The sequence below is a fragment of the Venturia canescens genome, chromosome 1 (assembly GCF_019457755.1).
Source record: "Venturia canescens isolate UGA chromosome 1, ASM1945775v1, whole genome shotgun sequence".
Taxonomy (NCBI): Eukaryota; Metazoa; Arthropoda; class Insecta; order Hymenoptera; family Ichneumonidae; genus Venturia; species Venturia canescens.
The window spans coordinates 27,225,345-27,240,894 of NC_057421.1; the positions used below are offsets into that span (position 1 = coordinate 27,225,345).

At 38.8% G+C, this 15,550-nt stretch overlaps 2 protein-coding genes across 3 annotated transcripts in view; one reads left to right on the plus strand and one right to left on the minus strand.

Moving 5' to 3' along the window:
- Positions 1 to 15,499, minus strand: part of LOC122419117 (serine protease snake-like) — a 32,412-nt gene extending 16,913 nt beyond the window's left edge. Inside the window, exons 1-2 of the mRNA XM_043433404.1 lie at positions 15,403 to 15,499; positions 15,235 to 15,313 (exon numbers count right to left, since the gene is read on the minus strand). The gene's annotated coding sequence lies outside the window, so the exon portion shown is untranslated. The remainder of the gene's footprint in view (positions 1 to 15,234; positions 15,314 to 15,402) is intronic.
- Positions 9,595 to 15,091, plus strand: Reg-5 (Rhythmically expressed gene 5). Of its 2 annotated transcripts, none has more exons than XM_043433407.1 (4): positions 9,595 to 10,055; positions 12,205 to 12,376; positions 12,473 to 12,559; positions 13,663 to 15,091. In XM_043433407.1, exons 1-4 carry the CDS (start codon positions 9,924 to 9,926, stop codon positions 14,076 to 14,078), a joined length of 807 nt encoding a protein of 268 aa, XP_043289342.1. In that variant the 5' UTR covers positions 9,595 to 9,923; the 3' UTR covers positions 14,079 to 15,091. The 2 variants fall into 2 exon arrangements, with proteins under 2 accessions (XP_043289342.1, XP_043289343.1); XM_043433408.1 differs by lacking the exon at positions 9,595 to 10,055 and adding an exon at positions 11,849 to 12,088.
- Positions 15,500 to 15,550: the final 51 nt, after the last annotated feature.

The following is a 15,550-nucleotide window of genomic DNA, read 5'->3' on the forward strand; positions in this document are numbered from 1 at the left end:
TCTAATTCAACTCACAAGCGCGACTAAAAAAATAATACGAAAAAGCCGACCTTGATACACACAACGACGCGGCAAATTTGTGATCTTTAGGCGGATAAAACTATGCCCAATAGTGGAAGCGATGGTCCAGACACACCGGTCTGTCGCGGTGAATGATTAATATTAGGAATGGAATCTCGAAACGACCTTTCGAGGACGCACATCGCTCGCCCGGATTCTCTAAAATGGATCCTCTTCGCATACACGCGCACCCAATATATTTGTACAGCCTCGGAGTTCGCACATTTTATGACATAAACATAAAATGCTTCAACTGGTCACACATGATTCTTAAAACTCCGTAGATCGCTTCGCTCATTATTATTATTTTATGGAATATGAAAAATCCCGCGGATTTACCGATCCCTCTGCGAACAAAGATTCTGTTAACAAATCTGCTTTGAATTTAGCGATTTGTACTTCGGGCTACTGAACTTTGAACCCGTGATCCGGATCCTCTTCAATTTTTTTCCGTCACCCATCAACTTTTCAATTTTCTCACTTTTCACTCAGTTTATCAAGTTTTCAATCAAACTGCGTGGAAAATTCGAGCGACCGATATTCTACAATCGACACTGAGGAAAAAAATTATTGATTCAATAGCAATTGATGTTATTGGAAGGGTTTTCCTCACTTAACTACAATGTTTTCGAGAGAATTAATCTGCAGTTTGATCTAAAACTATCTTATTTGTTTAATCATGTTTAAGGAAGATCACGCGTTTTACTTATGATTCGAAAAAGCAACTGAACTTTTTTGCTCTTTTCATGATCAAAGAAATGAATAAAATTTATTCTCCCAATTATTAAAATTATCTGTAACTTATTTGTTGAGATTGATCAATTTATAATATAATGATAGCGCTAATACTTTCGTAGTAAAATCGTCAAGCAAAATGTGACAACAGCCATTTTTTATTTATATTCATATACGTATCTATATTTTAAACCAGATGGCTCATGGTGTTGTCAAATCTTCCATCGTTTATGTCGTTATTACTCGTTAACCTCAAATATGTGTTTTTTTTTTTCCATTCCCAAGTCATTTTTACTGATATCAAGGCTTTCTCAATACAACATTGATACCTAAAAACGTTCTATTTTCTCATTCTCGTTTTTGGCTCTTTAAAGTTGGGAGGATTTTATTTTATTAAATCCAAACGGTCGCACAGGAAGTGTGCCTGCCATAAGAGCCTGCGTGTATAACCCTTCAAAAAATGTAATTTTCGTTAATTGTTTTCTCGACAACTAGACGGTGGATCTTATAATAATTCTGGGAATAGATGTACGATGTATATTTCTAGCATATTTCAAAATTTCAACTCTCAAAGTTGGAATTTGCGATGACCACTAGATTCGCAGGATATTCCTTAATACCTCGTGATGATCATATATTTTATTGGCACCCCGTAATGCCACATTTCGTTGTTCCAATGACTTTTTATTCTCGGTGCAGGATTTAACTGTTAAAGCAATTCATTACAATGACATCTCCTTGTGTAATGTTAATATATATATTTTTTTTTATCCATTTGCTCATTTCCCTAAGAATACTTATGATTCAAGCGTAATGAGACAAGTGGTTAATTTGATTATCGCGAATCTACATGGCGGAATTCACGAGAATTCTTCTCTTCGTTTATACGTCGAGACGTCCTAACTGCGCACGGTGCGACTGTGGATCGAAAATTGTGGGAATTGAACACGTTTCCGCGATTTGCAAAGTCATTCCTACAGTTTTTTTTGCGAGCCTGAACAAATGAGCAATTAAGTTTGAAATCTCAACTGGAAAATCTCGACGCGAGATTTCGTAATCGTGAATTATTCGTGGGATTATTGCATAAATCCGGTAATTGTGCAATTTTGTGGTTGTGTGTGTGCGTGTGTGTGTGTGTGTTTTTTTTCAATATAATGAGTCGACGTACTTTTAATATTGAAAAAATTTGGGAAAAATAATGTTTTTTTGTATCGGACCTGGCGGTAGAAAATTTTTTGCGATTCGCTTGAAATCATAGGGGAATTTAGTGACCCAGATTACCGCTTCTAAGCGCGTATTCGTCGGTTGTCGGAAATGAATCTCGGAAGTGGTACGCCGCATAATAACATTTATCGGACAGGATAAAACATTGGAACGGCCTCGAGGCAACGAATGGAATTTGCATTGGGAGACAAAAGCTTGAATTACCGGAAACTGTTAAACCGTAAGGGGAAACGATTGAACGCTGTTTCCGGTTTCATTCAGTCGTATTTCCGCGTATGTCACACAAACCAACATCATTCTCTTCGCTCTGTTTCGTAATGTTAAAAAAAAGACTTTAAAATGTGAAGAAAATTTATTCATGTGAGAAAAAATCAGTTCTGACGTACGCGTGTTTAATGAATTCTGATAATGTCAACGATATGAAAAAGCACCGGCCGAATGGCGGGCACAAACTCCGCCGTAAATAATTAATCAGGTGATACCAAACAGTGCCCTGATGACATTTTACCAAAATTTTATTAATATTATTTATTCAGTGATTCCAATTCACGCGCTTGTTAAATTTTGGATAAGTCACATTTCCATGTTGTTTCAAATACCTACCGATTAAATCAATTTTTTTGTTCGCACTTAATATTAAAAAATTGATAAAATTATATACCTTCCCGCGAGAAACTTGAGAGGTTTCATCTTTGTGACTCATCATAACCGAATAAAGGTTCAAATTATGCACAAAAATGATTGATTATTATTTTGACGTTGCATTCGTCTTCAGATAAAAAGTATTACACGGACGGAAGCCAGAGACAAAAAGAAGAAGACTTTCAAACTGACGAATTCGTTGTAGAAGATTTTATCTCATGTAGAATGTTATATAATTCAAGAACAAACACAATAAATCAAAATTATATAACAACGTAATATGTTACGATATTTTTTACGAAAGAATTAGAAAAGATTTTCTCAAAAAGCCGAGAACGAAAATTCGAAAGGAAACCTCTCAACTCCATTACGACTAATCGCATATCTACAACGATTGACTAAACATATTAAAAATAATGAAATTGGTGATCGTTGCAGAAAAAATTCTGACGTGGGATCAATATTTTAGGATTCCTCGAAATATGACAAAACAATTATAATTTCATCAAGGAAGAGAACACAAAATAACCAGAAAAACGAATGGCTCATAGCGTTGTAATAAATACATTTAAAAAGTTGGAATAAAAAAAACAATGGAACAGATCGGCCAGGTTGAAGAGGTAGATCGAGCCGGTGTGGAATTCCTCATTCGTATAAGGCACGAAAGGCAAGTCTGACATTTTTTTCACGAGTTTTCGAGCGCACGATTCACGTGTGCGTAACTGGAAATTCCAGGGAATCACGAATAGTCAAAATTCCACATGCCTTCTTCACATACGGATGCGGAAAGAGGCAAATAGAAAGAGATTAAAATGTTTTCGGAACCTGGAATAAGTCTTGGAAGGTTTTATTGTTCGGAAAAATTTTCCTCAATATTATCGTCCAATAAAAAAAAGATTTTAAGCCAACTATCTGATACGTCATGAACCTTTTAACACCTTCTTATTAATTCCAAAAATCGATGAATACTCATTACCAATATCCTGAATCAGGAAAATCGTTCCAGTAAATTCGACGTTGACAGAATGAGATTCGGCTTTCGCAGATTTTACGATCTTCATCGATGACCTATCGGCGTCCGTTGCCGCTACGGACAAAGGCACCGTGGCCGCGATCGTGATCGATAGGCCACCACAGCATCAATAACGTTTGTGTAGCGCGTAGGTTTGAAGCGGGATTAAAATGTGGGGGAGATTGAGAACAAAGAAAAATCGGTATGTTCCACGAGCCCACGCTTTATCAGGGGAATCCCCGTTTCGTGCTCCAAAACGCGCTCATCTGTACACGCATTCTTTCTTCTTTCGCGTGTGTCTTTATTTTTTCCTTATTTCTTACCAATTTAAAATTGAGTTAAGAACCCGATAATAGCAGTCTTTATCGTGAATCTTCTGTGGATAAAAGTTTAGTGGTTTTGTGATTAAGATAAAAAAATAGAAAACTCGATCGAAACTATGAGCAGACTATTTCGCTGTTTCAACTTGGAGCCGAGTTTAGCAAAAAAATGCATAAAAATCTATTTCGATATATGAATAGCTTTTTCATACACGAAACATTATTTTTGTTTACTTTCAATAATCTGTAAGTTTTCTGATGCTACTCAATAATTCATCGTTATATCTAGACAATTTATTCATTTTTCCCAAGTCACCCAAGATACTCATTATTCAACGTTGAAGATAAAATATGTCCGAAAAACTCAAGTACTGAAGGGAACCTTGCTCACATTGCACACTACAATTAATCGATTAAAGTTGTCGATTTTTTTATTAGCTTGGACGAAAAGCTTGAATTCAATCGAATACTGATTGGCACATAAATAATGAAGAGTGAGAAGAAGTACTTCTAGAATCGTACGAAACAAAGACATCACGAAAGGAGAAGATTAATTGGATAAATATAAGGAAAACTGCGGACCTTTCAGTATTGTATTGTGACCAAGTCCGGGATCTCGTTTGCCTGAAATTTTTTTTCCTGCCCATTTATCATTGATCCAGGCCTCGACGCACCGATATTTTGTAACCGCAAAAAATCGATCGAACGTATTCGTCAGCTGAGAAATTACGTTCGTGCCGATCCTCACTCAACTTGTGCGAGCATAAAATAAACGCTTATAAATACGCGGTGTCGACGTAGCGTGATTATCTTGAATAACCGATGTCCGCGAACATTTCATTGTAATATCAAATTGATGGGAACGCATTTTCGCGGAATTTCCGAGATAAAATGATAGAAAAAATTAGCATTAAATTGAAAATTTAATTTTCCACATTTCCTTGCATCTTGTCCAGGTTCTGCTTGTATTTCCGTATGCGAAAAAGAAAAAAATCGTTTCCAAATATAACGAGCTTATATAAAAAAAATGAGGCAGCCTTCACTTTTCAGCAAAACTCGTGTGAAGATTCAGACATTAACGTCCGCATTTAAATGACAAAATCGCGTGAATTTTATGGAACTACAACTGATCAAAAATAGTTTGAAATTGATATAAATTACGTGGAGCGTTGCACAAAGTCTCCTGGACGCAGACATTATTTTATGACTTAATTTAAATGCAATAAGTTTGACCTTTGAGTAAAATGATAATGCGCATTAGCATCGAAAAAAGGATTATTTTAGAGGCGAAGGCGAGAAAAAAATGTAACGAAACGACTCAATAAAAGTGCGATTTGCATCGAATTGTACAGTTTAAATACTCAAAATTCGATTAATGACAATGCCTTACAAAAAGCGGGAGTAATAATTGTGTCTGACGTAATACCGTAGACGAACCTGTCAAATGCATTCGTGGCTTATGCAACATTCGCATAAATCGTTTTCTCGTATTTATGATCCTATTTACATCGTGAGTCATTGACTGGCTGCCGCTACAAACCGCAAACTCTTCGTCTTTAATTATACCATTGTAATAATATCTTTCGTATCGTTCTATCTTTCGAGTCTGGCAATTTGAGCGTCTGTATTATAGCAAGTGTTGATCGCTTGAACGACGAACTATCAAATGAAAAAACAAACAAAAGAGAACGAACACAATTGAGACCTCAAACGTGGTCTTTGAATTGTTTGCAAAACATTTGCGCAGATTACGTGCTCCGACTGGTAAGATCAAGTGGTCTAACGAACTCAACGAATGCATTATAAGTAGAAAGATGTACGAAGAAAGAATGAAGAAAATAAGAGCCAGGATGCAAACTAGGCAGCAGGGATTCTCAGTAAAGATTGTAATAATATACTGCAACGATAGTCTCGCCCCCCTGGAAATCTGACTCTGCGAGATTCGAGTTCGCGAGACATCATCATTCTCGACAAGAATTATCCTCAATTTTTTCCTTTTCTCGCCTTATGAAGTTCGCTAATTACATCGAAGCTGCTATTTCTCGGAATGCGTTCATTTTCGTTTCTATCAGGGCTCTTAACAACGGATCTACAGCCCAAAAAAGACCGGCGATGACTCGATGTGACGATTGCAGAATATACTAGATCCGAAGGCAGTAAGACAAAGTTTCATTAGTCATCGTGCAGAGATAAAAAATTCCAAGTAAATGGACGATTCGATTCTTCTTTTCGAACTCACTCAATCATTTGCCACTAAATAAATATTTATTTGAAATCTACTACATTTTCGAATCAATCGACCAATTTAATGGGCATAACTTGCAAAGGACCGCGACGCATCCCTCCAACATATTAATTAAGCATCGCAGAAGGAACAAAAAGAAAAATACTCGGATTCATATTTAACTTTGTGCCTGCAGGATGAGCAGTAAATATGAAGCACGTGCGCGCAGTGACGTTGTGTTATTCGAGTAGTAAAATCAGACACTCGCCTTTCATCACTCGAGTCAACAGCTTCCGGAATTTCTCAACATCGAGACCAAATCTCCAAAGGCAAATCCTCGTCAATTGAAGGTTTCATTGGATGTACCATAAATTAATTATGAATAATTTTTTCCATTTTGCTTTTGTTCTGTGTCTGAAATGAGACGAACTTTCCAGGGTTTTATCGCGGTGCCTGGTGAAAACAACGGATATTCTAAATGAAATTAAAAAAAAAAAAATTGAATCACTTCGTGGTCGTTCGACTTTCTGTTTTCTATCAAACGATCTTTGTAAACAGCGACGTTCTTCGTTGTTTTCCAGCTCTTCTCTTGATAGAAAAACACTAACTCAGGTTCTAAATAATCCTTTTCGTAGATTCGTGCTAACCCACGACGAAAAATTTTAATAGATTTCAAGATACCGAACAACATGAAAGAAGACGACCTTCCATCGAGCTGATAATTAAATAGAACGTAAATAGTCTCACGAGGCTTGATGCCATAACCCGAAAATGAGTCAATTTGTTAGGGCATTTTTTCATAGGTCTTAGCACAAAAGCAACTCAAGCATATTGCTGTCCGATAAAAATGCGTCGATAAAACTGGATCATCAGATGGTAAAGTTACACAGAGAGACTTTTATAGCAAAAATTACTATGTTTTTATAGTAACGTCGGACCACATCGATATTATAATAATAATCACTACAGAGTGTGTCAAATAATGCAAAAGTTTGGGGAACCATTAGCACAGTTCATAGTAAATAACGCGCTGGGCTATATCAAAAATCAACACCGAGAATTGCATAGTTTCGTATTTTCCCTTTTACCGCACTGAATTTTGCTCAATAACATAGCAAAATGCATGCGCCCACCAATTATAATGAGGCGTTGCGAGTATAAACATGAAAATTAACCAGTGGCACATGGTAAAATTCCAAGCAATTCGGCCAGTCCAATTCACCAATTTTGAACATTTCGCCAAAGACACGAGTGACATTCGGATATCGATACATCGTTCGACGTAAGAATGTCGCAGACGTAAATTTTGCCTGTCGTACATAGTAAAATTTGAGAGAACTGCTTTCGGCATAAAAATTATATGCACTTTGGCGAAATGTAATAGAATGGCGATATAGAACAGCGCTGCTACAAAAGATAGCAAATTTTTCTAGCAAATCCATCCGAAATATTCGTACAAAAGTCTCTCCGTGTATTCGGACACGTACTACGAATGGAGACGTAAAAAAACCACGGACTTGCGATCTGGCAGTCATGATTCTTTGCCGCCTTTGGAAAATTTATCGACCTCATTTGACAATTTTCTAGCAAATGAGCTTTATCGGATGATCAACGAATTGATCGATCCGTAAGGAGCTATTTTCGTATTTTTAGTCCTAGAATTATGCAGGAATTCGCTAGCTCCGCCCACCATTATTCTCGAATAACTTCGATCTTTCGTTTAGCTATTTGAACTTATACGGTAATGCTCATTGGCATTGCCAATTTGGAGGCAATGTTGAGCGTAGGTGGAACCGACCCGTCGCAAGTGCTCATTCGGAATTTGAAAAGTAAGAATAAAAACAAGGTTTAACGAGGCTGCACAAGAAATGCAGTGTGACAGATGACGTTGAAGTTTGTTTGCAACGTTGCGGTCCAACAAAATGATCTAAAAAAACTCTCGAATAATTCCAGTAAATCTCCAATTGTGTTCCTTGCTGATTTTGCAATTCGTAATTTTTCAAGCCATATCAATGATTCGTGGAATAAAAAAATGATGAATTACAAATATTTTTTTCCTTCATTTCGTTGAACTCCTTTGCATTTTCCTTTAGTGGCACCATTTTCTTGACACCGAAACTCCGTAAATGAGGTTTGTTTTATTAACGACCTGTCTGGGTCTGGGTGACCACATTGATGAGATGCGTCCTGCTGGTAACAATGACGAATTGTTACGAATTATTGTTAACTTTCTATAAATAAAATGAATGTACGTAATTCATCAGAAAAATTGAGTTTAAGGTCGCAATTCTTGATGAAATGAATACGAAAACAAAAAACCAGTTAAGCTCTCGAGATACTCGTGAGTGATGATGATTGAGAACAGAAAATTACTGTGACTAACACATTTTTACGACTCGACTGCAAATCAACAAGGAGGTACTACGCTTGCCCAAGACTCTTCGCTTGAAGGACGTCCCAAGGGTTCGACCGACATCACTGAATATCTCGTTTCGATTAATAATTGTGTGAATAAAAAAAACCCAAACAAAATTCAAGTTCTGCGTGAACATAAAAAATTCAATGAGGATTGGGATCAAGTGACGAGATGCTGTCAATTCTTGTGAATTTACTGCGCGAGATTTCAATACATTTGTGAATAAACTATCAACGAGGCACACGGTTGTAATCGAATATCGAATTGAAAAAACTGGCGGAAGCTTATGAAAGAAATTCCAAAATTCATTGGAACGTGCGTGAACTCGAGAAATATTAACTCATTCTTTATTACAGATATAAAAATGTTCCAATCGACAGCGACAGCTGCAACGTTGTGTGTTGCTGCCGAATTTCATGGTTGTCACGAAATTTGGGTTCAGCAGCACCGTGTGATGTAACGCATAAGCTTTGATGCAACGGGAGCATCTCGAGGGGGAAATATTTCGAAAAAAAATGGCAATTTTCAAGTGTTGTCTCCATCGAGAACAGCAAAAACGTTTTGCGCCCAAAGAAAAAAAAATGACTTATGGAAACAAGATCCGTTTGAGAACACGCCCTTGGAGCTCAATTAAGAGAGACGAGAAGGTGGGAAACAAAGTTCGACGTCAGGATCGTAAAAAAATACTTCTATCGACTTGGATTAGTCCGAAATCGTCTATTCGTACGAGAAAAGAATTCTCTTACGTATATACGCGGGGAGCGTACGCGAGCCTCAACGAAACGCGTTCGTGTGTGTGAGCAGGACTTAGCTGGATTTTCTGACCGGTAAACACTACGTCATGAGCTCAGGTAGGTCGATTCGAATGGAGGCAGCGTGTGCGTACTTTGAGCGAGCGGAAGGTAGTGGGAGAATCGAAACTACGATCTCCCGGCAAACACTCGGTGGGCCACTCCGCCGGTCAAGCTCCGACCAAGATAAAACCGAACGATCCACCACGCTGCCTTCAGTTTATTTCGAACGCTCTTACCGAAAGCTCACCCACAAAAATCACTCACAAACACATTGTTTTGTCAATCTCCATCTGAAAAGACAAAATAATAAACGAGTTTCGAGAGATTCTCACATTTTGTGAAAAAGATTTCCGAATCGTCGCGGGAAAGAGAAAAAAAAGTTCTTCGATTGTTGGTTCGACAAGTGAAACCGCCGAGAGTGCTATCTTGTGACTGTAAAAAACACTTTTTCGAAAGACATTCGCGCATTCGTCCGTCAAATTTTGTTTGGAAAAAAATGGAGATGACGCGTCGATCTGGGACCATGAGAAGTTGGACACCGGTCATCATCCTCGTGGCTTGCTGTTTCGCCACCAGGATCAACGCTTCCTCTATACCGATTTGGGAAAACCTTGCCAAAAAACAAAAAGTAAGTTACCACGATTCTGCATTAAATCCACTTCAAAAGGAAGAATTCGTCGCCACTCCTGACTTCCCCCCGGATTTGGAAGATTTTTTTCTAGCACGAATCCATAAGAAAGTTCAAAACAGTCTTGTAAAACATTTGAACGTGCAAATACGAATTTAGTTGGTAAGAAATATTTCAACGATTCGATTCTGCTCATCTCGACCGAACCTCCCAATCGATGAACATTCCCACCTCGCCACGTTCACTCGTCTAGAAATTATTTCGATTCCCCAATGGAAGTTTAAGTCCAGAACCGCAAAACTTTCACCGAACAATCGAGCGCCTTCGGGAAGATTTTCTCCGGTAATCTAAAGTCGCATACAATTTCATGCAATTTAAAATAAATTTACGTCAAACCGTTGAGCCCAACTCGATCTTGATATAACGAAACAAATAAAATAGTTTTGCTTCTACCGACACACGCCAAATTCACGATCCAGCGGCATTCCTCAATGTAATAAATCTACAAAATAATCACGTTTCGACGTCTTCGTTGATTCGTGCGAATGACGAGTAGTTCAACAAAACGATTGTGAAATGTTGAGTCGATGCGAGCCGGAATCGGAGAAACGGAAATTTGCTAAATCCGTGATTCGAGGTAAACGAACATTTTGTTTGGCACGATAAGAAAAGCGTTTGGTATTCGAAAACGCGGTAAAAGAGATCTCGGTGCAGACCGCCGTTGTCTCGGCTCGTTGAGCTTCCTAGTTGAAGTTCAAGACCACGCTCTTTACTCCGACGCAGTCTCTCGTTGCTCATTTTAGTGAAGGAAGCACGTTCACTTCTCTAACAATATACGAATACGCGCTGGAAGATCAGTGGAGCATGAAATTTGGAGATTGTACCAGTTTTCTGTGCCTTCGATGTTTCGATTCACTACGGTGAAATTTACGGTCAATCCGCATCCACGAACTTTCTTCTCCGACCTCTATTCCAACCACCTCGATTCGTGACGTCATTCTTCCAACGAGCGAGAAGTCTTGTGAATGTCAATGGACTGCGAGACTGCAAAGGGACCATTTTTCAAATGAAGACTCGACGAAGAAAATCTCCGCGATGGAAATAAAGTTTTTTCGAATAAAGCACAATTGTGCGCAGTGAAACGAGCAATTTCGCTGGAATTAACTTCGCTTCTCGATCGCCTTTTGATAATTCCCCCTGGCCGTTCGTCATCCGTAACTTTCTCCCAATTTCCGGAAAACAAAAGCAACCGCGCAGCGTGGAAGCGAATAGAAGGATCGAGGCTCTTTGCCTCTTGGAAGGAAACGAGGAGAGTGAAATTCATTCACGACCAACGTTCCCTCATGCGTGCATACGTGAAACAATCAAAGTCTTTCGGAGCCCGGTTTATCGCGAGGGCTCTTAAAACGTCAGCGTTTCTTTGTCCGCCGACAATAAAAGCGATTTGCATCAATGAAGCAAGTTTTTCATTCACGAGCGAATGTTAAAAAATCAATGGGAATTTTCTCCTCGCTTAAAAACGCCACTCGGAGTGTCAAGCCGCGATTTGAAATGTTTTAACGGAATTACGTAAATTGTGATCGCGCAATTTTCACATTTTCATCGATCCGCACTGCGAAATCCCTGATTTCGCGATCGCGTATTGCGCCTATCGATTATTCTTTCGCAAATAGCTCGTCCGTGATTTGAATGAAAGACGAGAAATGTTTCGCGAATGCACGATCAGCGAACAATCGCGTTTTATTGTGAAAAAAAAAAAAAAAACGAATTGAAAACGTTGCAATACGAAATACGTGACACATGCGATCAACAGTGGCTTCTGCTGATTGCGCTGAAAAGACTCTCCCCCTTTCTTCCTCGTGTGTATACTACAAAAGTGACACGGGCGCGCGTATAACTGTTCGTCCGAGCGTGTTACACATTCGCGAGAGTTTCACCGGACGTGCCGAGGAATGTGCGATGTTCATTTGGACGATTCGTTCGATAAAAGTATTTTCACGAACAAAATGATATTCGCTGCATCTCTCAAATGTGTACGAATCGTTGAAATATTTTAAATCCCAATAGAAATTCGTTCGTAATTAAAATCCCGAATTGCTCGTTCATATCTTCGTCTCTAATGATCAATATTTTATCTCCTGCTTCGCAGATGAGCTATTTGTACAACATATTCTCGAGACAAGTCGCGAAATATTGTGCAGACTCTTCGTCGCCGGACTGCAACAAAAATTTGTTGATTTCGGGAGTAAGAAATTTGGTGAATCTCGACGAGATCGATTTGGACCGAATGGACCCTTACCAGCGCGACGCCGATGACATAAGTGAGTTTGTTTTATTTTTTGTTCGTTGCTTTAAGAAATTGCTCCGGCGAAATAACGTGGGACTCTTTATCCTAATTTCGTAATTATTGTTTACAGTTTGGCGCGCGATGATGAAGGACGTCAGAGTTCCGGCCAAATACAGCCACGAGGATTCTTACGACTTGGGCAAAGAAGATCCGCTCGGTAATTACCTCGATAATTTTTCTTCCATTCAAGTTTTTAGTTTCTCACTGTATTTCGTCGGTGCTAAGATTTTCGGGGGCATTCGCGTATTGTTTACAACGAGAAAATCTCGCTCAGAGGTCGCTCGACTCGGAGGAATCTAAAAACTCGCTGCGCCTCGCTCGTCCGATGACCGTTAACGAGGTCACTTTTCTCATGGCCTCTTCGCATTCGAAGAAATGCTTCGGCTTTCACATTTTCTCTGCGTGACACAAAGCCGCAACTTCCATACTATTTGGCTCGAAAGATCTTTGCTCGTGAAATAAAATCATTCATTGAACATGTTCGATGGGACAAAATAATGAACGACGATTATGAAAAAGCCTTGGCACAGATGCGCGCTCAGAGGATATGAATATTTGCTTGTAAACTCACCGCGCGGCCGCGGGATTGTACTTTTTTTATAGACTTCCGAGATGGAGATGAGGTCGCGCCTTTTTCTCCCGCGTTCGTTACACCGTCGACTCGTCTCGCGCGTCTCTTTCGTCCTTGTCCAAACAACGTTCGATCCCTGGAGCGATTGAATCTCATTTATAATTCGTACAGCGGAGTAACGAGAGCCTTGAATTTGTTAAGTAGTCGGTCTTAAATTTACCGGAAGTTTAGTGGAGGTGCCTCGAATTATCATAACACGGAGGAGACTCGATTTACGTGTTTCTTCGATGTCGCGTTTATATTCGAAGGAAAAATTCTGAACGTTGCAGGAATTTTTACGAGTCCCCCCGGCCAAACTTGCCGGAATCCTCAATTCTGCGAATTCACTCGAAATACCTTTTTTACGATACCGAAAAAGTCAACATTCGTTACGATTATCATCGTTTACGATATTAAATCATTGAACTTTCCAAAAACAATTTCCTTCGCAAGTGGAACATTGGACATTTTTTTTCATGGTTTACTGTCACGATCGATCGATTTATTCGGACCCGTGAAATTTATTTAATTGAATCGCGGAATGACGAGTCTCAAGACCACAATAAAAATGAACTCAAGTCCAAGTTTATCTAACCTGCAAAGTTGTATAATAAAATTCTAACGTTTGTATTTCGGTGTTCGTTCTGCAGCTACGAGTGAAAGTGACGACAATGGTTTGGGAGAAGAATCAGCGAGGATAAACGACTATGCGAGGCCTTCGGACAAAAGCGGTCCTTATTTGGTCGGGCCAATGGTGATCCGCGTCTTCCCAGACGGACGTCCGGTGCCTGAAGACGCGAAAAAACCGTTGCCCCGTGACGAGGACGTCGAGGAGATGAAGTACTCGAAGATACCATCGATCTCGGAAATCGAGGCAAACAATAACAGAGCTTTCTTCAACCTACCGAACGCTCTGAATGTTTACACGCCGGACAAGTCCCTCCGTCGAGCGAATCCCACCACGGCAAACAATAATAACCTCTATTACCGTCGCTACAACACAATCTACCGGGATCGTCGTATGCCGGAGGTTGGCAACAGCGCTCGCATCGTTCGTTTCTACTAAAAACGCAGGAAAATACGATCCACCGGAAAAAAAATGACGATACGTTACTCGAGAAGTAAAGGAGAAAAAAAAAGTTCAACGTCATTTGGAGATACAATTTTTCTCTAATGGATCTCGTATGCGTCTTCCAAGATGAAAAAAGATACGCAGCACATCGATCTTTCCGGGCGGAATACTACGTTTTATCATTCATCCTTATTTATTATTTGTTTACCGATACAGTTATTCATCAGAGATGCTTTTAACGAAAGCAGAATATTTCACCTCATTTGCCTTGTAAATAATGTCGCCTGTTTTTCAATTCATCTTATACCATTCTCATTTATTCATCCCATCGGTTTATTCGATATTTATTAATATTAATTGTGTACGTGTGATAATAATGCGTTGAGGCTCGTTACCCGTTCGATAATACCTCCATCGTTTTTATATTATTTATCATTTTTTGTTTTGTTCATTCACTCCTGCTTTGCAATGAAAACGATTGTGATAAACGAACGGAGATTCGTGGAAAGAAAGAAGCGGAGTTTCTTTCGTTTCTTTCTCTCTCGTGTACAACGGTTATCTATCGACTTGCGAGTGTACGAACGTAAACGTACGTTTTGTTTTTCTCTTGTGATAAATTATTTTGAGACTATTTGTCGACGAATTCTTCATTGTTATAATGTGAAATTGAAAAATCACAGTTTCGTATGTCATATTGATAATACTTGATTGGTAGTTCATGTGAACAAGATTTTATTGTGTCTAAATATTTTTAATGTATTAATTGTACAAGGAGTTGCACTCTCACTCCTCTTCGACACTCTCTAATTCAAACAAAGTACTGTATTATTAGCTTTTAGCACTTTCATCCATTGTACATACCGTTTAAACTGTTAATTGAGGTTACAACAATTCCAAGAGACAATTTCCGTTGTAAGTTATTGCAATGAACTATGTTTTGTAAAAACGATTTTTTATACTTTGGGCAATTCATTTTTGTCTGGTAATAAAAATTTGGTTTGACAGAATTGAATCTCCTTTTATTCCATCCTCTGATTCTGCTCTCCAGTTTCGAAGCATATTTGACGATGTCTATGGTATTCGATAAATCTTATAATGAATAACCAAAAAAATGAAGCTGTTAAGAAAAATTAACAAAAACACTGCTCACACTGCCGGCGTTTGCGAAAACTCTCGCCGCACTATTTCCTCATCCTCTGCACAAAGCTTGCTTGTTTCACCAGCGATTGCTGCAGTCCCAAAAAAAAGGCTCACAAAAAGATTCTTGTTCTCCAAAATCACCATCACGTATCAATGATATAGAAATAAATTTCATTACTTCTCCAGCCAAAAAAACGTCGTTTAAAAAATTTGTGTTCAAAGTGGTTCAAAGTCACGATGTCTGCTCCATTTACAACGCCCGGCTGCCATTGGACCACGTGGTACAATAAACATCAAAATAACGACCACAGCGACTCAACTGAATA